This window comes from Lucilia sericata, unplaced genomic scaffold, assembly GCF_015586225.1.
Source record: "Lucilia sericata isolate MDLA Ls3-8-SP2 unplaced genomic scaffold, ASM1558622v1 Contig000000F_arrow, whole genome shotgun sequence".
NCBI classification, from domain to species: Eukaryota; Metazoa; Arthropoda; class Insecta; order Diptera; family Calliphoridae; genus Lucilia; species Lucilia sericata.
The window spans coordinates 1,615,210-1,639,511 of NW_023994042.1; the positions used below are offsets into that span (position 1 = coordinate 1,615,210).

Here is a 24,302-nt window from a genome sequence, read left to right on the forward strand (position 1 = left end):
ACGTCAACTTATATTCGGGTAATAAAATCTACTGGATACTCCGTTTTGAAAGATCAGGTCAAAATTAAGAGATTTTAAGGTCTATTTTCCCTCTGAAGATATTTTTTAGTATGCCATAAGAAAAAAACAAATTAACGGGGTTTCGAACACCTTTTCTTTGTCCTTGTACCCTTATAAGAAAATAATTTCCACAAATATCTAACCACCTGGTTGAATCTAATTCGTACTTATCTATTATGTCATTGGTCATGTTTAGTCACTGATTTCAAGTTATCTAGAGAGTAGATACTTTTTTTGCATTGTGCTTCAGAAAGCGACCCCCCGGGGAATGTTTCCATGATGAAATGACCCATCATGGTGGAATAAAGCTTGTCAATTAAAATGTTCCGTGTTTCGGACTACCAATTACGTCCCCTAGGTGCTGATGCCGAACCAACAGAGCCATCTCAGTAGTGTGGTTGAGCGACATATAAGGTTTTTCCTTTGTCGGGGTTAGATTGAGCTTGCTCATGACACCTGTTCTTCCTCAACGGGACTACTATGACAAGAGATTAGATAGCTCGAGTACTTGAGCAAAGTTCGCGTATTGCCACCTGCGTGTAAGATACACAAAGGGGCGGTGGTGAGTCATTATATTTTAGCTCACCCAGTGGATGAAAAAGACCACCGTGAAATAGGCCAACATGGCAGGTGTTCGCGTAAAGCACCTCGATATTCTTGTGCTTCAGAAAGTTATTATTTAACCTAGTAGTTCCGTATTGCGGGGTATTTAAAGTTTAGAATCTAAAGCAAAGAAATTTGATTTATTAATAAACTACCTTTTGATATTTCAAACCTAACGGAAATTAACAAATTAAATTTAAACGTATTGTTTCATGTTACTTGTAGCGGGATAAACCAAAATTGTATTTTAATTTTTTTTTTTTGAGCATGACCTTAATCTACTTATACATACCCAGCAAAAATATGGTAATGACTTGTACTTACACAATAACTTACTTTTCAATGACTATTACATACCGCCCACATTACTTAGAAGAAGTCTAGTAATGACTTACAAATAACTATATACGTAAGTACTTACTTTTGAGTCTGGCAAAAACGAAATGAAACTAATAGTAGACGCAGTAAACTTATTCCATTAAGCTAATTTTTTCCCAAAAATAAAACATCTTACTTAACTCCTTATAAGCGAGCGTGGTAAGTACCTGCTTCTAATGTTTTAGCATTTTTACTTCTTAACTTTTCAATGTAAGCTTTTGCTGGGTATGTATACAGTACATATGTATGTGTGTATCATTACAAATTTGTTACAAGTTTAACATTAAGTGGCCAGTAAATTTAAGCTTTTCTAAGACCGGCATTAAGAGTTTGCTGCAACAATCAAAACATTGCATACATATTGCAGTTAAAGCAATTAGATTTGAATTTAAATGTAGTTTTTCTTCAAGTATTTAAGGAAATGTCATGTAATAAGTTTTCTACATTTTTAAGAATAAATAAGTTGCGTTGTTTTTGTTGGTACGTAATTGCATAAACTTTGAAAAGTTTATGGTTTTAGAGAAAAAATTAAATGAACAATATTTCCATCAGTATTTAATACGATGACCTACGTATTTATTTACATGCACACGTACACATTTAAGCAAGTTAAATGTTAATACACTCATAAAAATGTCTACAAAAAATTTCGAATTAATTACAACAATTTTGAATGCTGCAATATATAACAATCTAACCGAAAATGCAAAAGTTAATATAATATTTTTTTTAAACTACTGTATACAGACGGGCGATTTCTAAATTTTCTACATAAATTATTTTTTATACCCTACACCATCATAGTGGGTAGGTTATTATACGTTTGTGCTGATGTTTGTAACGCACAAAAATATTGGTCCTACACCCACCTTAAAGTATACCCATCGTCTCAGAATTTCTTTCATGTTCGTCCGTCCGTCTGTCCGTCTGTCCGGCTGGCTGGCTGTCCATGTAAACTTTGTGCGCAAGATACAGGTCGCAATTTTCAAGATATTTTGATGAAATTTGGACCATACGTGTTTTTCGACGAAGCCTATTGAAAATGGTTGAAATCGGTTAATTATTTCACCTAGCCCCCATACAACCCTAGCCCCCGAAAAGGGCTTTTGAGTTTATAATTATGTTAAATATTGTAGTATCTCTATAAAAATCGGCAAAACTTAGTTCTATATACGTCTTAATAATACTACTACCGATTTTCGTAATTATCGGACTTTATTTGACCGTAGCCCTCATACAAAGTCGCTTTCAGAAAATGACTTGAAGGTCAATAATTCACTAATAGACACTAGTATCACGATGAAATCCAGCATACAAAACTCTAATGTAAACGTAAAGCCATATACCAAAATTTATAAGTATAGGCCCATATTTACACTTGCCCCCATATAACCCTTGCCCCATATAACTTTTAGAAAATCACTTTTTTCAACAAATTGTTAAAATATTTTGGAATTAAGGTAAAAACTTTAATGCTTTGTTATTAAAACTAGTCCACATTTTTAACATACTCAGTGGTGTAGGGTATCATATGGTCGGCCATACCCGACTATACTTTCCTACTTGTTTCTTATTAAGTATGCTGTGTACCTCCGGGGAGTTAATGGTTACTGTTCTAGTCTGTTAGACCGGAGATCATGGGTTCAGTTCTCACACTGAAAAGAAGCGCACAACAGGCCTCGTGGAGGCCTAGGTCTATTTCTTTGGATGTGATGTAACATATTTATGTACATTATGGTTATAACTTTCATACAATTTTTGAAAATTTCAAATCGAGAAAGGTTTGAGAAAAGCGATTTGCCGCGGAATGTTTTTGCACCAAAGTATTTTCTTAAAAATTTTCTTTGAATTTCTCACCTGATATCTATAATTAGTGACAAATACATATTTGTATTTTTTTGAGTGTACACAAAATTGTGTGATTGAATACATACTCTACGCAAGTATGTATGTCGTCGTAGCCTTTGGTAATATTTTACAATAAAAATTGTATAGTATGTAAGTACTTGTATCTGACCTTTAAATATGCAACAACTTAAAAACAATAAATCTTACAGAAGAAAATTTTTTCGAAATATGTACTGCATAGATCCTGATAGTGGTAAGAGTCCTTCGATATCAATAGCAAGTATTTTGAAAGTCACCTTAAGAAAATACTTTAGGATGTAGAAAATAAATTGAAGAGCTTCATTTTAATTTTTTTATTACACAGAAAAAATTAATTTTAAAAAATTTTCAATTAAACGATTAATCAAAAATTTTAAAAGGGTTCAATTCATTTTGTATTTGATTCATAAAAATGTATAATCAAATAGGTATTTAACAACAACAAAAATAGAAAAAAATAAAAATTTTGTGTACGAAATCAATTATAAGTAGTAATTGAATATACAATTTTTGTTATAGGTTGAACTTCAAAAAATAAAATAATTGAAAACGAGGTTTTGGTAATTGAAATCGTTTTTCAGTTTTTTCTGTGTATTATTATTGAATATTATTTTTCGTTCTAAAAATATATACTTTATGAAAAATGTATCTTATACTTGAGCTTTCTTTACCCGGTTTATTATATTTTACAGCTGTTTATGGATTCACTTCATGTACTGAATACATAAAAACATTTTGAAGATGAAGAATATATGAATATATGAAAACATTTAACAAAAACTTTTAGAAAGGTGTATATAAAAGAATACTTATATTAGGGTGGTTTTATTATTATGAATATATTGATTCTTATATAACGGCATGAGTAATACCGATTCACGATTTCACCTAGGCCTTATACTAGCCTCCGAATACAAATTAAACAGCCCTAAATATGTAAATTATTCTGCAATCATAATAAAATTAAATAATTAAATTTTAATTTGTTTTAAGAAATAATCAATCATTCTAGTAGAGTTCGAATAGACCGTGTGGATCCAGAGATCAACAAAGTTGGGCACCTTGGATATGGGATTGTTGCAATAATATCACATTTCTTTAAAATGTAAAAAGAACATTTAAAAAGCATATCTCTAGATATGTGAAATTCCACCACTAACATGGAACCTTTATTAATTGTAGAAAATCTGTTCCTGAAGTCCGTGTAGCATTAAGCAATTTCACAGGGACCAGCACAGAATTCCTGATCTTAAATTTTAAATTTTCAAAAGAAAAATTATACCCAAGTATGCATATTTACTTAGTATATACACTTTATTTATGTATATTGAATTTTTTTTTAAATGTACGACGGATGGTACTTGTGGTTGCCCATGTTGTAAGTGGGTACTTACACGACATCCTCTTTCGCATTTTTGTTTTGTTTCCAGTGGCACGTATAATTTTTGTTTGCATTGTTGTTTCATTTTCTTTGTTGCACATTTCTTGTTTGATAATGTCACGGCATAAGTTGGTTGGTTGATGGCGTTGTTTAATGTGCACCTACTTTCTTCATGTCTTTCATAACCACCAAATGTAAGTGTTGCTGGTATTGTAAATCGTATGGTTTCTAAATGTGATTTCATATTGTTCAGTAGAGGATTATTGGAGCATGTAGCAGTTACAAGCGCTTTCATGTGTCATTCTATGTTTAAATTACATTCAGTCAATGAAAAACTGTGGAGCATGTTGAATTTATGAAAACTGTTTTTGTGATAAATCTGAAAAAAGACATGGTAATGACATGTACTTACCAAATAACTCACTTTTCGGTGACTACTACATATCGTGTGTATTACTTAGAAGGATTGTGGTAATAACTTACAAAGTATTACTTTAGCCTTAAGATTTTGTTTTAAAAAGTTATATTTTATACAATTGGAAAAAATAATATCTTTCGGAGTGTCTGTTTGTTTGGGATCTAGATGTACCGATTTAAAACTTTGGCCTAAAGAAGCGAACGTGTCAAATTATCTTGAATTCCGACCAATACCTTGAAGAATATTTTTATGGCATTGAAAGCGCGAAGACATATGAAACGTCTTCGCGTCTTCGATACCAAATTTCGTATATTTTCTTGGTAAGAAATATGGAAATACATATGTATGTAATTATAAAATTAAATTTTTATCCCTTAATCATCACATAATGACGTCAGGACAAACATTGTATATAAATCAATTTTGTGGCAACCCTAATGTACATATATAAAAGTTTTCCCAGTTATTTAAACTGTACGTTTCATTAATTAAAATATGTGCTATTAACAGGTTCTAATTTAGTCAACACCTAGACTATAATATTCATGTTTCTATACACCTGCATTCACGCACGCCGACATTCCATAATTATAATGCATTTGCATAATGACTGAACAATTAGTAGAATGTCCTTAACCCACTTTAAAAAAAAATATGTTAAAATGTTTGTGTAAAAGACGCATTTAAGTTTAAAACAAAATATTAAGGTTCAAGTTTATTTAAATATATTAATAAACTATATATGTATAAATATACCCAGGAAAACCCTGGTATTGACTTCTACTTACTTTTCAATGAAGGATAAGGAGTCTAGTGATGACTTAGAAATAACATATTACTTGTTTTTGAACTTTGTTTTTAACACAAACGGAAAAAAATTGTGAAAACTAATGGTAGATGCCGAAATTACTTACTTAACTTAGCATATGAGCAGGCGATCGTAATATGTACTTACAATGAACTAAATCCCCAAACCGATAATTAATTAAGTACCCGAATTGTTATATTAAGGAAAACAACAACGATTTTTAAGGACTTAGTTATTTCTTTTTGGGGCCCTATTTCATTCTCGAGGTTGGGGAGTTAGTTGATAAAGTATATTTTTACTTATTGTGTACTATCAGATTTTCTGTACAACTGGATTTCGGTGGGACTATCTCCTATTAGCGGGCGCTACGAACTATGTCCCTAATGACATTAATCACCAAATTGATCATTTAAAAATTAAAAGTGATATTGGAACTAAAATGAAAATATTATTTGTCTATAATTCGAAAAATTAAACAATTTCTTAATATCGACAAATACCTACTGCAATATAGTTTTATAATACACTGCAAAAACGTACACTGATCAAAACATCTATAAAATTAAAAAGCGAGCTAATATGTTTATCAATATAATTATAATTTTAGTTTTATATTATACAATAATCCCCATAATATTTCCTTTTAGCTACGTGTATTAAGAGAATGTAAAAATATTTTTATCATTATATTTTTATTATTGATTTACACCCCTATTGATTAAGAGATAATAATACATTACTTTTTATGCCAAACAATTAAAATAACCCTAAAAACAGGCTTCACTTGAATTCAACGAACTGTATTGAACCCTATGCTCTGCTATGTAACTAAATTGGAAACACTTTAGCTGTTCAAATAATATAAATAAAATCTATTTTGTGAATACAGCTGGGTGCATATCTTAAATGGTTTTGGGGGTTGAATATTTGCTTCTATCCTTAGAACATAAGCCGGGGACTCCGATCAAATTTGAACTTTTTACAAATATACTCTTCCTAAATTTAAAGCTAAAATGCCTCTCCAAACTTTAGTAGGGTACATAATATGAAACGGTTATCAAATGGATATATGCACCACACAAATTCCTGCATAATCTATTAATCACCACGCATGCAATAAATAATCAAACAGAAAATATTGATAATATATTTCTGAATGATAAAAAAAGATATTAATTAATCGGGTAATAATTTCGTTTTTCTTATTTTATTTTCAGACCAATATCATCATTTCCATGTGGAGGATATAAATTTCAAACAAAACACATTTGGCTGCCACAAATATAAAAAAAAGCTAAAATAAAATATAACTTATAATTAATACAACGTCATTCATACTTGCATACATTCATATGTATATATTTACATGCGAGTACATAAATATGTATATAATTAGATAAAGTCTGTTGTAATAAAGTAAATTCTAAATATAATAAGTCCATCAAGAAAACTTCATTAGAACAAAAAAAATATATTTTGTTGCAACATCTCAAAAGAAAGAACTCAACAAAGAAAAATCTGTGATTTAAGTTAAAAAGACAGCAACAACAAACAACCCTAGGACAACAAATTTTTTCTGTGCAAAACTCCTAGAATATCGAAAACCTAGTTAAATTATTCAGTTTTTCATGAATTAATGGTTGATGTTAACAAAGAAAAGGATCAATAGATGAAATGTAGCGGTAAGTTGATGAAAATTTTAGCTTTTTCTTAAATGTATATGAAAATTAAATCTGAAATTGAAAAAAAAATATTTATTAACTGTTTTGCTTTCTCTTTAAATAGCGGTTCTATGGTCGGCGAACGTGATAGAGACCGTGAAACGGTACGCTGGGAAACGGGTGCGTCAACACCACCGACCCAATACAATAATGGAGTATTACAAATGGTGGGACAATTGCATGGTGGACAGGCTACAAGCCAACAACAACAGCAGCAACAACAACAAACAATACAACGTGATTCACAACAACAGCAGCAACAGCAACAACAACCGCCACAACAAATCATACCAAAACAAAAGCAAATACAGCAACAGGAATTTAACTATCAACAACAATCCAACAGCTGGATCGATAACGAAACTCTTGGACGCAACAGTGCAACATCAACTACCACAACGGCCAATATCGGAGACGGCTGTGATAATCAACCCTACTACGACACCAGCGGTAATGTCGATTGGGGCCGGGCGATGGGAACCGGTGGAACTGGTGCATACATTGGCGGCGATGGATCTATCCCAACAGCTGGCAGTATTGCTTATAACGCTAGTCAAGGTACTACAGCCGCGCGAGGTGCCGGCATCAATACCAGCGCCGCTACTGGTGGCAACATGGATTATATTGATGGTAGCAGCATTGCTGGCGCATCCGCCACAACTACACACACTGCTGGTGGTATGGCAGGTGGCAGTACGGCGAGTGCTGTCGGCTGGTCAAACGATGTCACACTGGTTGGCGTGCCTGGCAGCACGGCCATTACGACTACAACTTCTGGTTCGGGCACTGGCAAAGAAGTACGCTACGCTCCATTCCCCATCACCTCACCCACACATTCGAATCCCACTACTTCCCAACTGCACCAGGGCGCCATCAATGCTGGCGCTCTACAACGGACACATTCCAGATCAATGTCCTCCATCCCGCCGCCGGAACCTTTTATGATAGCACAGTCGAAGCAAATGAACAGTCGCGTATCCATCAATGTGGGCGGTGTCAAACACGAAGTCCTCTGGCGCACCCTCGAACGTCTGCCCCACACACGTCTCGGCCGCCTTCACGAATGCACGACCCATGAAGCCATTATAGAGTTGTGCGATGACTATTCGCTGGTCGACAACGAGTATTTCTTCGATCGCCATCCCAAAAGTTTTAGTTCCATTTTAAATTTCTATCGTACGGGTAAATTACACATTGTCGACGAGATGTGTGTGCTGGCCTTCAGCGATGATCTCGAGTATTGGGGCGTCGATGAACTCTACCTGGAGTCGTGCTGTCAGCACAAATACCATCAGCGCAAAGAAAACGTGCACGAAGAAATGCGTAAAGAAGCCGAATCGCTACGACAAAGAGACGAAGAAGAATTTGGTGAAGGTAAATGCGCCGAATATCAGAAATACTTATGGGAATTGCTAGAAAAACCGAATACAAGTTTTGCCGCCAGGGTAAGTTCGATTGATTTACAATTTTATTAAATGATATTTGAGAAACTATTAATAAAAAATTAAGTATATTTAACTTTACTTTATTTTTATTTCAACTAATTCAAATTATACGTTTTTAAGTAATTATTATTTTTCTTTAAATTATTTTAATTTTAAAATTATTATTTTTCTTAAATCTTAAGTTTAATATATTTTCATTCAACATTTTCACAAATTTAGTAAAAAAAATAATAATTTTTACACTATTTCCTAAAATTGTCAATTTATATTTGGACAAATATGCCTGAGAACCGGTAATAAATTTTCGTAAATTTATTATACGTTTCAAAAAGCAATGTACAACAATTTAAAACGTTTTTTCATGGATTGTTAATATTTATGACAAATTTATTTTAAAATTCTAAAATTTTATTGATGATTTAAAAACATCTTCAAAGCACTTAAGATTAATTTTATTTGCTCACTGGCATAGTGTAAAAATTACATATTTATTCAATTCAATTTCAAACTACAAAAAACTACAATCTTAATCTCATTTGGTTTTTCTTATGAAAAATGCTGTAAAAACTGCCTTACTTCACCATTACCACTACAATAAATAGTAAAAAACAAGTAATTAAGGTTTCTTTTAATTTAATCTAAATATATATCTTTAATAATTTCTATTAATTGTTATTACTTTATCATTATTGAGTTAAATATTGTTATTATGCTTTGTTGTTTGTTGTGCGAAAAAGTTAACAAAATAATCTGAAACTAATTCTCAACTTTTATCAAATATTCTACTGTATACAAAAAAATATATCTATTCTTTAAAAAATCGCTATCACAGCTTACAAAAAATTCTTCAACAATTATGCTGTCATATGCTGCTGTAAATAGCAATGAAGTTAAAACAAATAAAAAAAAATATTTCTAAAATATAATGTTGTTTATTTATTTGTTTATTTTGTTGTTTACTTTTTAATTTTCATAATTTTACTTAAAATAATCGAAAGAAAATATTGTTTTGCACTTCCTAAAGAGTACTCAATTGGCACACTTAGTTCTTTTCAAGGCTGATTAAGTTCGGTAGATTACTCCAACTATAATCAATTCTGATTTACTTTCAATTTGGTGTATGAAAAACTTGTAATCAAACTAAAAAAGTTTTTAAAACATTTGTCGATATGTCATTAATGGAATGTTTTTTAGGATCGAGTTCGAGTACCACTTGGGGATAAATTTTTTCCAAATTGTAATGATATTTTTAATTAAAAGAATATTGTAAAAAAAAATTTTTTTTGGAATTCAACCTGCTACGGCTCTTCATCAACAATCTTCTTGTGCCATATGCTTTGTCACTTTTACACATCATCTATTTAACGCAAAGTTTTGAAGAAATGGAATATGGGAATTGTAACGAAGTCCTTATTTCAATTTCATTCTACATTATTGAGTTAGATCAAATATTACGAGCTTTTTATACCCGCCATCAAAAAATATGTCATTTCGTTTGTAATACATAGAAATATTAGTCATAGACCTACAAAAAATCAAAATTCAAAGACGATCAAGCCATGTCTGTCCGTCCGTCAGTCTGTCTGCTGAAAGCACGATAGATTTCGAACGGAAAGAGAAACAGAGGCTTGATTTGAATATATTTCCCATGGGTAAAGTTTGTTTGGTATTGAAAATGGACAATATTGGTTCACGTTTTCGCATAGCCCCATACAAGCTTTAAAAGTCATAACTGTTTATACCCTACACCACTATAGTGGGGAGGATTTTAAGCGTTTGTGCAGATGTTCGTAACACCCAAAAATATTGGTCCTACACCCTCTTTAAAGTATACCAATCGGCTCAGTATACGTCCGTCCGTCTGTGAGCACTCTACAGGTCACAATGTTAAAGATAATTAGATGAAGTTCGGCACATACCTTTCTTTTGACCCAGGGACGAAGCCTATAATGGTTGAAATCGGTCCATTATTTCGTATAGCCTCCATACAACCGTACCCCCAGAATAGGGCTTTAGAGTTCATATATATGTTAAATGTTCTTGTATCACTCCAAAAATTGACAAAACTTAGTTTTATATAAGTCTTAATGATACTGCTGATTTTCGTAATGATCGGGCCTAATTTATCGCCCATATTAAGTCCCCTTCACAAAATGACTTGATGATCAAAATTTACTTATAAACACGTAAATATCTCTACCAAATTTTTTTTTTTACTTCAACTCCTCTATAACCCTTCTTTTAGAAAATCCCTTTTTTGTCAACAAGTTGTTAAAATATTTCTGAATTAAGGTATAAATGAAATTAAGTACTTTATTTTTATAAAATTAATCAAAATTTGTTACAAAATCACTGGTGTAGGGTATCATATGGTCAGCCATGCCCGACTATAAATTCTTACTTGTTTAAAAATGCGAGTTTAGCGTTGAAATTCTACATAAATAAGTTTCATATTAGCCAAAATCTCTCTACCAAATATTGTGAGGATAGGTCCTATATCATTACAATTTGGAAAAAAGTGAGACTCGAACTCGAGCCCGAAAAATATTCAATTCATAATATAAGTCCACAGTTTGGAAAAATGAATATATCTAAATTTATCGATATGTTTTCAAAATTCAGGAATTCCTTAAAATAGCTTTTTATTAAAAGTGTAATTTAATAAGTTATCGAGAAGATGTTCATATTAAGTAAGCCCCTTGTGAAGAAACATTTTTTTGTATAATTTCTGAATAATCTTCTGAATCGCTTAAGATACATCTGTTTATCTCTTCGGCTGTTAACGTAAAAAAATATTAACAATATTTTACATTTGATTTTTATGGGAAGAACCACTTCCACTACTTGCTAGTCCGCCATAAGAAGTGTATTCATAGGATTTCAAAGTTTCCCATATAAAAGCCGTTATAGATTTTCAGATATAAAAATTTGTGTCTTTAAATTTACAAAAATGGAAAACCGAAACAATATTTTGTTAAATACGTTTGTATGTATGTATAATTCAGATCGATTGATATCGAGAAGAGTGTGTTCTTTTTTCGAGATACATATTTGTGTGCGTCATATAAAACCGTTCAATGTTTCATGTTGTAATGGTTTATGCATATTTCGTTTTCTAAAACTTTTTAATTTTATTTATTTCATTCTATAACTTAAAATATACTACATACTTCCGATATATTTCTATGAATTATATTTTATTAATTATGTATTTATTTTTTTATGTTGTAAAATTATTATTCTTTCAAAATTTCCGTACTAATAAACAACAAGGGCAATCTAAATTCTTGCTATTTAAATTATACTGAAGATACTTAAAATCAAAAATAGAATTCAACTGGTTAAAGGCAAAACTAATGCCAATGGTTAGAATGCAATTAATTGCTAAATTGTTTTAAATAAAATTTTATAAAATGTGTGAGTGTAGCAGCAAACAGCAGTAAAACTACAATAATGAGATGGGGACTAATATTTCCCCCTACTCCCAATAATTACCCAAAAGTCCCATTAACATTTCACCTTGTTTTGTTAATTAAATTACATAATTAATTATTTTTTTAATATCTCTTTTGTTGTTATTTATGAGTTCGTACTACCAGCATTTCGTTATTTTTTGATTTTTTTATTGATATTTAAGTTTTATTTAATATTCTCAATCATAATTAATAATAATGATGCAAAAACAAACAAATTTAGAATAACATAAAAATAAATCGTTTAACTTTTTTTAGACTAAGTATTTTGTTAAAAATCATATAATTATTTGCTAAATAACTAATCATTTTACTTTCTTTTAATTATTAAACTATTAATCAATTTTTAATGCAAAATATTAACTTTTTTCCAACAATAACAACAAGAACAATTAACCAAAAAGTAAAAAAACGCTAAAGCAAAAAACCGTAAATTCACCGCACACAGTATAAACGAAAATCAAATGAAAACGTTCTGAAAAATGAACGCAATACTAAAAAAAAAAAACGTTGCAAAACTCTATTGTTTGTTAACCAATCAGAGTTTTTAATGTAAAAATATTTCCAACATCAAGCAACAATGTTTGGGAATGGGCAATAAGCGATATGACCAGGCGGCAGGTGTGCTGTAGAAATCCTCGAAATTATTGATGATAGAAAGATCTCTGGGGAGAAGTGGCCAAATTCGTGTTGTAATACATTTCCATATTGTGTTTTTTTTTCTCTCTCTCTCAACCTTTATTTTTGTTAACTCTTTTAAGCAGAACTCTTTAAGCATTATCTAGTATATAGGCAAGCATTAACGAAATCGAAAATCGACTTCAACCACTCACCGCCTTAATAAGCTTCTACTGTTACGCTGATCTGTATATAAAATGCTTATATCTTAATTTTTTTCATTCTAAACAAAACAGCCGTTTTTTGGAGGCCCCTTAACTAGTTCGATTTGCTCTAGATAAACACTGTAAAAGTTTTAACAAATTGCCTTTAGGTGCGCTTTTTTTTTTTTTGTTTTGTTTGAAACTTGTTTAAGAAGTTAGTGACCCGAAATGGAAATAATTACAACATATTTGGGGACATCTCCCATAATTTTTCATTTTTTGTTCTTTTGTTCAATGTATTTATGATTTTGTAAAATTTTTATTTTATTTTTAATACTTTTCATTGAGGAAATTCACTGAAAATATTAAATAACAAAGAAGAGAATTTAATTTTAGATTAAATATATAAATCATATTGCTAAATGGATTTAAATATAATAGTATAGTTTTAGGATGTATAATAATATGTTTTGCATAGCATATTTTTATGCTTTAGAGTTAACTTAGATTTACTTAGGCCATCTAAAGCATACACATGTATGTATGTATATAAAATATCTTTTATTTAATAATATTTGTTTTCTTTAGTACTAATTTCAATTAGATCTAATTTTTTTTTAAATATTTTTTAAAAAGACTTTTAAATGTATATAACATTAACTGAAGGAAATTATTTTAGATTTTGTAGCATATTTTTAGTTGCATCATAATATACAATTAACTTATATTCTATAATTGTATACTTCTCATAATAATAGGCAAAAGAAAGCGATTACTCTTACTTATAGTTTTCCTAAGAGAAAATTTCTTTCTATTTAAACTCCCTATATTTTTTATCAACTAAAACTTTTATAATTAAAAGCAAAATTATTGGAAAACTTTAAAAAAATCTCCTAAAAGCAAATTCTTGTTAAAGTTATTACTATAAACTTGTAAAAAATTATATAAAATAAATGATAATTTTCAACAAAACTCTTTTTCCTATTTTATATAAATCTTTCCTCAAAAAACCCAATATTTTCTACAGATTTTCAATATAACTATTTCAAATTCCTATTACGATTCCAAATAGTTTTACCAAAATAACTTTTTCACAAAAACAAAGAAAACATTTAGCAATATGATTTATAAAGTTACTGATATTTTTATATGTAAATGGGTAAAAAAAAAACAAATATTTTAATTTGATTTTTTTATAATTTCCTCTTAAGTTCATTAACCCCTACCCATTATTTTAAGTTTTTTAGAAAAAGTGAAAAATTTTCGGAGTTCTTTGCCAGTTGTACCTTTTATGCAAATGTTTAAGTTTTTTTAATTACTATTTTGTTCTTTTAATTTCTGTTAAAAAAAAATTACATGAATTGAAAATTGACAAATAAAAAAACTAAAAGAATAAAACAAAAAAAAACCGAGAAATAAGAGTAAAAAAAACTAAACAAAAAAAAAATCCTTAATTAATAATTTTTCTTTTTGTACATTTTTAAGTTTCTAATACACCGCCTAAACACATCCTTTTTGAGAATAAGATAAATATGAGAACCAATTAACAATAACAAAAATATATAATTTATAAAAAAAAAACTGAAAAAAAAGAAAATACAATACATTTATATGTTTATTTTTTCTCTTTGCGTTTGGCAGTATATTTTCTTTTCGTTTCGTCGTTTACGTTCGAAAATATAAATTTTGTTCAAAATACTTACTATATACATACTATATAAAATATATAAAATATTTATATAATTAATAAAACAAAACTCCCACAAAAGACCACCATAAAATATTAAAAAAAAAAAAAATATATATTAAATATATTTATACTCCATATAATCTACCACAAAAACATGTCTTTTTTTCGTTACTTTTCCAAAAACAATCAACCAATTCAAATCAATACAATTCGTTACTTTTATGATTTTAGTACGTTTTAAAACTTAAAAATATATAAACAAAATCGTTAACTACTTCATCTTAATTATGATCAAATACAATTAACTTTGTCCTTTTGTTTATTTTAAATTTAGTTTTATTTTTGAATTCTTTTCTTGATTTTTTATACATCCGTATCGCCTTTCACACTATAGAAATACCTTTAGTTAGTGTCATGTAAAACTGATTCTGATTCTGTAATGTGCATAAATAATACAACTGTTATTACTACTACTAATACTACTATTTAAAACTAGTACTATTATTACTACTACTATGTATTACAACTACTACTAAATGTCTTTCTACTGATGTATATAAATGTCTTCTTTTAAATGTCTTTGTTTTAGATTTATTTTAAAGTATTTTTGTTTAGTTTTCATAGTTTGAATTTTAAGTTTTTGTCATCATTACAAAAAAAAAGAAGTATTAAATATATAAAGAATATAAAAAAAACAAAAAAAAAAAATCAAACAATAATAATCTCCCACCAAATTATATGGAACCCAATAATATATATAAAAAATTGGCCATAGTACGTCAGTAAAAATCTATACAAACTTTAAGTTTGCTGGTAGAATGATAAACTATTATAATGATCGTTGTAGAAAATACTGCTTCAAAATTGAAACTAAAATTCTATTCGGTTTGTCTCGAATTTTGTTTGTTTTTTAGTAAGGTCGAAAAAAGTATGTGAACCCATAAAATACATAATATTCCAATTTCAATTCCAATTCAAATTCGTTCAAATCCAGTAGAATCTAATTTATTTTCATTTATTTTTCATTTTAGTTTTCTTTACTTTTGTAGTTGTGTATTGAAGGAGTGCCCTTGTCTAAAAAAAATATATATACTATATCTTTTAACAAAATTCCTTTATATTTTCTAATAATTTCCACTTACTTAGTTCTACTTAGTAATTTTTTTATTTTTTTTTGTCTAAAATCCTTCATCATTTTTTTGTAAATTTTAATCTAACCCCTTATTTTATTTCTTTTATTTTGAATGTTTCTATATCGTGTCCTTTTTAATTTATATTGTCATATTAAATCATAACATTGTGATGAAACAATATGTATGTGTGTACAGTGAGAGAAACTTTCTTTATGTATTAATAAAAAAAAGAGTAACGCTAGGATCACTCCAGGTTATAATAAGTAATTCATCATATCAAGAAGAGACTTCCGATATTTTTGTCTGTTTAAACGGAATGGGAACTTCAGATAAAGTGACATGCATACATATGTATATCCATATAGATATTTATGTAATTCAGTTTTCATATTTTCAAAAACTTTAAGAGTTTTTAATAGTTGGTTTGGACTGGTCGTTTGTGACATTGACATTTTCAATATTTAAAGAGATGATCAGAAGTTGTACGTGGAATAGTCCATAACTGAACTATGATAAATATGGATTAGTGAAAACATTCAGAGGTGATTTGACCCATTGTGAATCTCTAATTAATATAATTTTGGAATCCTGTGGTACCGGGAGAACCATACGATAGATGGCTGCAATTTACCAATACTTTTTCTTCATATAGACAGCTAGTAGTTACTATAAGTTTATCAATTATCAAAAAGTTCCCCAAACGTAAAAGGAAGCATAAGAGCCTTTTTTATTCCACAAACGGTAATTGTGAATCACCATAGTTTCGTGTTCTTTACATTTATTCAACACATTCTATACTTTGGACGGGGGAACATGAATAATCTTTCGCGAAACAGTTTAATTCAATAACGATCCGTTAATAACGTATTCGTCGAAAAATTGTGCATTTAGAACCAATACTAATTCAATAAAATCTTATTTGAACTGGGGCAGGATGCTAGGTTAGGTTGATATGAGAATCCGAAGAAATACAAATAGACAACTATCGGGCCTGTTATGCCCTCCTTTTCATGAAAAAAAAATGTTCACTGAATGTGTTATTTTTCAATGTTCAGAAACTCAGTTTTCTGCACGTAATTCCCAATAATTTTCCAATCACTTTTAGTCAGCAATGTTATTTCCGGAATAACATCACTTCCCAGATATTGGATCTAACTTCGACGAATGCCTGACAGTGGCAAAGAAAGTGCTCCTGAATTTCACTGTACTCTCTAAATGCTCTACATTTGTCTGAATCCGCGCGTCTAATTTTGTATAGATGTGCTCTTAATCCTGTGTGTCCACTCAGAATATGTACCACCAAACACTTACTCATTTTGAGCGGATTTCTCGTCTTGCTCTTATCAGGGTCACTCCATAGGATCTTTGTGGTACTACCAACCGTTTCATTATTCCAAGAGGCTTTATGGGATTTTCTCACCCATATTTTAATTTAGCCTTTGCTGCGTCGCACAGTGGTATAGGAAAAAAAAGAGGGCAATAATTCGGTAACTTCTAAACGGTTAATCCGATTTTAATGAAATTTTGTATGCGAGTTTAGGTTTTGAATTTGGATTGAATTTGGGATTTTTTAAAACTTTTTTGGGAATTCCGGGATTTCTAATAAGAAAATTCGAAATTTTTATTTAATTTTGGATTTTGAGTAAAAAAATCTACCTACATTTTTTATAGTGCTCGATGAGGAGATTCTATATACGAAATTTTTTTTAAATCGGAACTCAAATGAAGAAATAGGATCGTTTTAAAAATTTAACATAGCCGAGGTGTCCTAATTTGAGGACCCCCCGCCGGGCCCCTGGTTGGTCTATAAGGTCCAAATTCAAAACCTAAACTCGACAACACCTCCTCTTTGTGCATACCAAATTTCATCAAAATCGGATTAACCGTTTAGAAGTTACCGAATTATTTCCCTCTTTGTTTTTTCCTATACCACTGTGCGTCGTATGGTTTTGCGTTTGTCAGGTTAACTACCTCGAGATGCCTTCCCTTTAAAGCTATTACATTCGCCCTTTCGTTCCCGACTACATCCGAGTGCTATTGTACCCATATTATGTAATATGATATAGTTTGAAAAACTTAAAATCAGTCATTTTTTTGTACAGAAAATCTACATCAAAGAAAACTTTTTTGAGTAGAAATCTTAAATTAGAGCTAAATAACAGAAAGACGACGGGAGCCATTTTGAACTAGCTTCAATCGGTTTCGGGGAGGTTCTTGTCTCTCTATTTTTAGTCCAGTTTTACATAAAAAATAATTATTATAGACTCCCTATAAAAAAAAATTCAAAAGGTCTTAATAACCATAAACAAATCTAGCCCCATTATGGTTATACATGAGATGAAAATTACAACAAACATATTGACTATATCGCTTATCAGATTCCAGGTATTATGAGGAATCTGTGCCTCTTGACCCGCCCATTCCATTATCTTGCTGGCACATTATTAGTTTTACAAGATCCCACAGAAGTGATCAACCTAATATTTCATACCATGGAAGAAAAGATTTAGGGAATTAGCAATTCATAATGAATATATTCAATATTTATTCACCCCATAAAATTAATATTAACAAATAGTGCAATATTATCTTAAAATAGTTTATAAGTTTTAGTTACAAGTTTAGATTTTAATATTAGAACTAGTTTTATAAAAAGAAATATTATTATTAGTAAATATAAAATTAAGTTTTCAAATATAGTTTATCAAACCCTATTCAATTTAATCATAGTGTATAAATAAATTAAACTTCTTTAAAAAAAAGATAATGAAGCAATAAGCAACAAGAACATCATTATTAAAACAAAAGTTTAAAAATATAAAATAAACCATGTTCTCTTACAAATTATTTCTTTTAGTTAGTGTTCTTTTTACTTATTGCTTTGCTTATGAAATGTTGTATTAGCAAGAATTAAGAGTAAACTAATATGTATTATTTCCACTCACCAATTTTACATTGCTGTCGCAGAGGCCTCTGGATCTTATTTATGAATGATGATTGACTAAATGATAGAGTTTATCAATGGAAAAATTCTTGCATATACGTAAGATAATAAATAATAGAGTACAAAAATATAAGTTATATAATTTATAGTCTTTTAGTTAATTACAAATTTAGGGTTTCCCTTATCATTGAGAATTATTAGAACTTATAATTTTACAATTATTTTTGTTTTTATATATGTAAATTCTAAATTTATATCATGTAACTTTATGTGATTAGAATAGTATATTTATAATCTTAAGCTTTGGAAATTTGCAACAACAAATAGTTTGGATTAGGTTATAGTATAAATTTGTTTCAGAATTTTAAATATTAACAAATTTGGGTTTTAAATTTCTAACAAATATGATTCGAGGTGAAACAAAATAGGCAAATTTATAGGATAGATATCGTGCTAGCAAAAGTATAGATATTATATAATCGAGTTTCTTGAATTTTAATGCTCGAAACAATATGATCTCGTTTAGTACATAAGTGATTGATCTGTGATGGTTGTGATCTTTTCTTTTAGAAACTTTTTAAACATGGATGGAATGTAGTATAATAAGTTTGTAGCAAAAATATAAAACTGGTGAAATTTTTAACAATATATGCAAGAATTACTTAATGGCTGGCTATCATTTAGTCATATAATAGACGATGATTAACCTGATAAATAAATTTCGATTTTAGTTGAGGATCCTACATTTCTAATTTCACTTGCTTACCAGCCAATTCTGCATTTATATGTTTGATGTTTATATAATAAGAAAAAATTCCAGAATTTCCTTCAAAATGGCGAAGTGTGGTTTGAAAACGAGGCAAATTATAGTGTCTTAAGGGGCCAAATTAAATTGAGGTTAGATTTTTCCTCGATTTTTAGTCAATCGTGTAATTTGGTGTTCCGGGTTAACCCCATAGGATATATTGTTAAGACTTGGTGATATTTATTGGAGTGCACTGTAATACTTTTTCTTACTTTATTGATTTTTTCTTAATTCAAATTATGACTTAATTGTTCCAGAATCCAAAAAGAAAAGAACGACCACATGCAGTTTTTGTAAAGACGAAAGATCTTTTCTGATTAGTGCTATCAAACTTTTCCCGCACAAAATAATACCGATTATCATGAATGATTATTTTAATCATTCTTTCGTATTATAAAAACGCTAAACACAGCTACTTTTAATTGCTTACCAACACTGGTTATAAATTAATCACATAAAATCATTCACAAATTATATTTTTATTAAATATTCAAGATAATTTCCTTTCATAAATAATATAAATTTCATTCATAAAGGAAAATAAGAATTATATATATATTTCCTACTTATTTTACTTTATCAATAACTTACGAGATCTTACTGAAATGTATATAATTAACTGTTGAAATGTTGTAAGAGATAAGTTTATATACTAATGTTTATACACATTTAATATGTTTCCTCTGAGATATTACTATACAAATGTTTATAAACATATGTACATCTATATGAATAAAGAAGAAGGAAAACAAAACAAAGTACACTGGTTATAATAATAATAAGGTTTTTTTATAATATTCATAAAATATTTCTCAGACCAACAATATTTTAATAAAATAATAAAAGAACATAAACCAATAAGATATATATACACATATATATTAATATGTATGCAATTTATAAATATTTTATGGGCAAAAAAATTTGTATTTTTTAAATTTTAATAACCATCGAAATCTATGCTTGGAAAATGTTTTGTATTTGACTGTAACTTTGGCGGAAAAGTTAATATTTGAAATTGTGTCATAAACGTCTATTACAAACCAAGTAATATTGAATCTTTGAATTGACAATATTATCTGGAAAAAAAAACGTTTATGTTTTAATATCTTTGGAATGAAATGTGCCTATAAGTTTTCCCTCAATATCCTCAAGTTTGTAGTAATGATTGCCAAGCTTTTCACGTATTTTGGCCTTAACAAACATTGGTGCAAATTTTGCATTAAAGCGTTTTTCAACGTTACTTTGCACGAAATTCCTTCTCCAAACTTCCTGACCTATGTTATACGATTGTGGTCTAGTTCTCAAATTATAGTAATCCCTGTTATGCTCATAAGCTTTCTTAATATGTTTTTGCAAATCACGCCTGATTATTTGGAGGCTATCGTCCCTAGTGAGCTTGTACGAGGGCTCATCCAAAAGTTTAAGTTTTCGCAATAGTGTATAGCTTGATCCATGAGTTATCATGTCGAACCCATAAAGGGCGTGATAGGGAGAAACTTCGATAGAACTATGAATTGAGTTTCTTAAGGCACAGCTAATGGCACTAATGTTTTCGTCCCATCTGGTATGGTCACCTTTGAGATAGGCTCGAATTCCGGCAATCAACGAACGATTTACTCGCTCTGATGCATTAGATTGCGGAGAGTAAAATGCTGTATATATGTGGGTAATACCCAATGACGTGAAAAAGGCATTAAGGTCATTGGCCTTAAATTGCGAGCCATTATCGCTAACAATGAACTCTGGTACACCATAAGTGTGAAAAATCTGTTTTTCTAAGAAGTCTTTTATAGCCGATGATGTAAATTTTCGCAAAGGGTGTAGCCACTGGAATTTTGACAGATGATCTAATACAATTAGTAAGCCGATATGACCAGACTTACTTCGTGGGTATGGGCCTAATAAATCCACATAAAGCCTTTGAAAAGGACGTTCAGATATTATCTGCCTACCCATTTCCGGCTTCATTATGAAGTTTGGCGCTTTAGTGGCTTTACACACCTCGCATTCTCTTACGAAATCGCGTACTTCTTTTGACATACCGGGCCAGAAGAAAAATCTTTTTAACAATTCTAAAGTTTTACACATCCCTCCATGAGATGTGGTTGTAGGGCTGTGATGGTTAGAAATCAATTTCTTTCTCATATTAAGGGGAATCCACAGTTTCCACGATTTTCCCTCGTTCTCTTCTACTCCGTCATAATGTTGCGTTCTAATATATACAAACTCATCTACGATTTTGATATCAGGATAATTCTCCTGATTCTCACTGATTTTTCTACGCAAGTTTATGTAGTCTTCGTCCTGAAAACAAGGTGAGGAGAGGTCTATTTTGGGAAGATCTATATCAAGAGATGAAATCTCATCACTGGGAATCCTAGAGAGTGCATCCGGCACAACGTTATCACGACCTTTGCGATGGCTTACAGAGAACTTGAATGCTTGCAACTTTAGAGCCCATCTCGCTAGTCTGCCGCTTAAATTTGGTTGTCTCATCAGCCAGACAAGACTAGCATGATCGGTGATCACTTCAAATTCCTGTAATTCCAGGTAACACCTAAACCGTTGGATGGCCTCTAAAGCTGCAAGACATTCGCGTTCCGTAACACTGTAATTACGTTGTGCGGAATTGAGTTTCTTGCTCATAAAGGCGATTGGCCTCTCTAGACCCTCTTCATCCAACTGGATCAAAACGGCGCCTATACCATAATCACTGGCGTCGCAATGAACAAAAAATTTCCTACTGAAATCTGGGTTTATGAGTATGGGAGCCGATGTCAAAAGGGATTTAATTTTTTCAAATGAACGTTGGGCCTCTGGGGTCCATATAAACTTTCTTTTCGAAGAAAGTGTTTCAGTAATGGGAAATACTATTGTTGAAAAGTTTTCAATAAACCTCCTGTACCACCCCGCGATTCCCAGGAATCCTCTAACTTGTCTTAGATTGGAGGGTACAGGCCAATTCACAATTGCGCTAACCTTCTCTGGGTCAGTCGTAATTCCCCCTTCCCCTATTACGTAACCTAAGTATTTAACCCTAGTCACGCAAAAGTGGCTTTTGCTGACATTTAGAGTAAGATTTGCTTTTCTAAACTGTCCTGCGATACGTAAAAGAACTTCCAAATGGTCTTCAAAGTTTTCCGACACAACTACCAAATCATCTAAGTATCCAAAAACATTATTTTTAAGATCGGCTGGCACAATATCATCCATAAGGCGACACATGGTTTGTGGGGCATTACACAGCCCGAAAGGCATTACAACAAATTGGTACAATGGCCTTCCAGGTACTGTGAATGCCGTAATAGCCTTGGACTCATTCGTCAACCCGATCTGCCAGTAGGCATCTTTTAAGTCGAGTTTCGAAATAATGTTTGCCTTTGGAAGACGTGAGAAAATGCCCTCAATGGAAGGTAGGGGATACGCATCCTTCTTTGTAACCGAATTTACCTTTCTAGCGTCTAAGCAGAGACGTACTTTATGGGGTTTAATCACAAGCCTCATTGGAGAGCTCCAAGGTGAGGTAGAAGGTTCTATGACACCCAACGACAACATACGGTCTATTTCCGAATACATGAGTTTTTCAACCGCCGGTGAAACGGGGTAAAATCTCTGTTTAATTGGTTTGGCATTGCCAACATCAATATCATGTTGTATTAAACTGGTTCTTCCCAAGCCCTTATGTTCAAAATTAGGAAAAACTGCTATAACAGCTTTTAACTGCTGTTGTTGACTTGGGGTCAATTTGTAAAAATAATTTTCATAATTCGTATCACCTTTTTTCACACAATCGGACGGACTTTCGGACATTTTTTTAGTGTTTTCGGACAAAATATTGTTAGGTGAATTACCTGTATCGATGCTATGAATAAAAGTATCTAAAAGATCTTCAGAATTTGTTATGTTAGGCAAAAGATTAAATATCTTACAAAAATCTATACCAAGTAGTAATCTGTGAGATATTGTTGGTATGATGAAAAGGTTAATGCTATTGGTAGTGTTTTTAAAAGTAACATCTACTCTAATCCAACCCAAAACTTTTTGTGTCGTACCATCCGCAGTTTTTACTGTCGTCTTACACTTGAAGAAATTTGGAGATTTTGAAAAATTTTCTAACGCAAAGTTTCCCCCAATGCAGCTTATACTTGCCCCAGTATCTATTAGACCATACTCAATGTAATTTAAAAAAGATACTTTTGCATAGTATCGACCATCAGTACAGTTGTTGACTATTGCAGATATTAAAAGTTTAGAACCAGATTTCCTATGTTTATAGTATTTCCTAAGCCTAATTGTAGAGCGTTTGGGAAGACGTTTGCAATTTACTGAAAAAATCGAAGAATCACTAAAAATTTCATTTCTTTTAGAAATGTAGGACTCCCATTTCTTATGCCATGGTGTTTTAGGGTAAATAATTTTAGAAATATCTATGGTTTCGTTTGATGTCGCTAAATCTCGTTTCAATATAGTATATTTTGAACAACCAGAATTACACTTCATATTAGAATTTAAAGAATTTTCTAAAAATTTATCAAAAACTAACTTATCTAACCCATCGGAATCCGAGGCTCCATCAAGTTTTTCATTAGAAATAATGTTTGGGTTGTTTATTGCTCCTTTGGAGCATTGCTCCTGAAGTTTTTTGATGCTTTCTTGGCAAGACATTTAGCACATTGTGGACGATATGTGTTTTTAGCACCGCAGCCGTAGCAAAAAATGGTGCGGTCCTCAA

General features: G+C 30.7%; 1 protein-coding gene across 19 annotated transcripts in view; it reads left to right on the forward strand.

The window, feature by feature from the left end:
* Positions 1-24,302, forward strand: part of LOC119606497 (potassium voltage-gated channel protein Shab) — a 230,448-nt gene that overhangs the window by 124,552 nt on the left and 81,594 nt on the right. For all 19 annotated transcript variants that reach the window (XM_037961167.1, XM_037965703.1, XM_037967900.1 and 16 more), the window contains 2 exons: positions 6,753-7,217; positions 7,321-8,701. In XM_037961167.1, coding sequence (XP_037817095.1) covers positions 7,328-8,701 — 1,374 coding nt within the window. In that variant the 5' untranslated portion in view covers positions 6,753-7,217; positions 7,321-7,327. The remainder of the gene's footprint in view (positions 1-6,752; positions 7,218-7,320; positions 8,702-24,302) is intronic.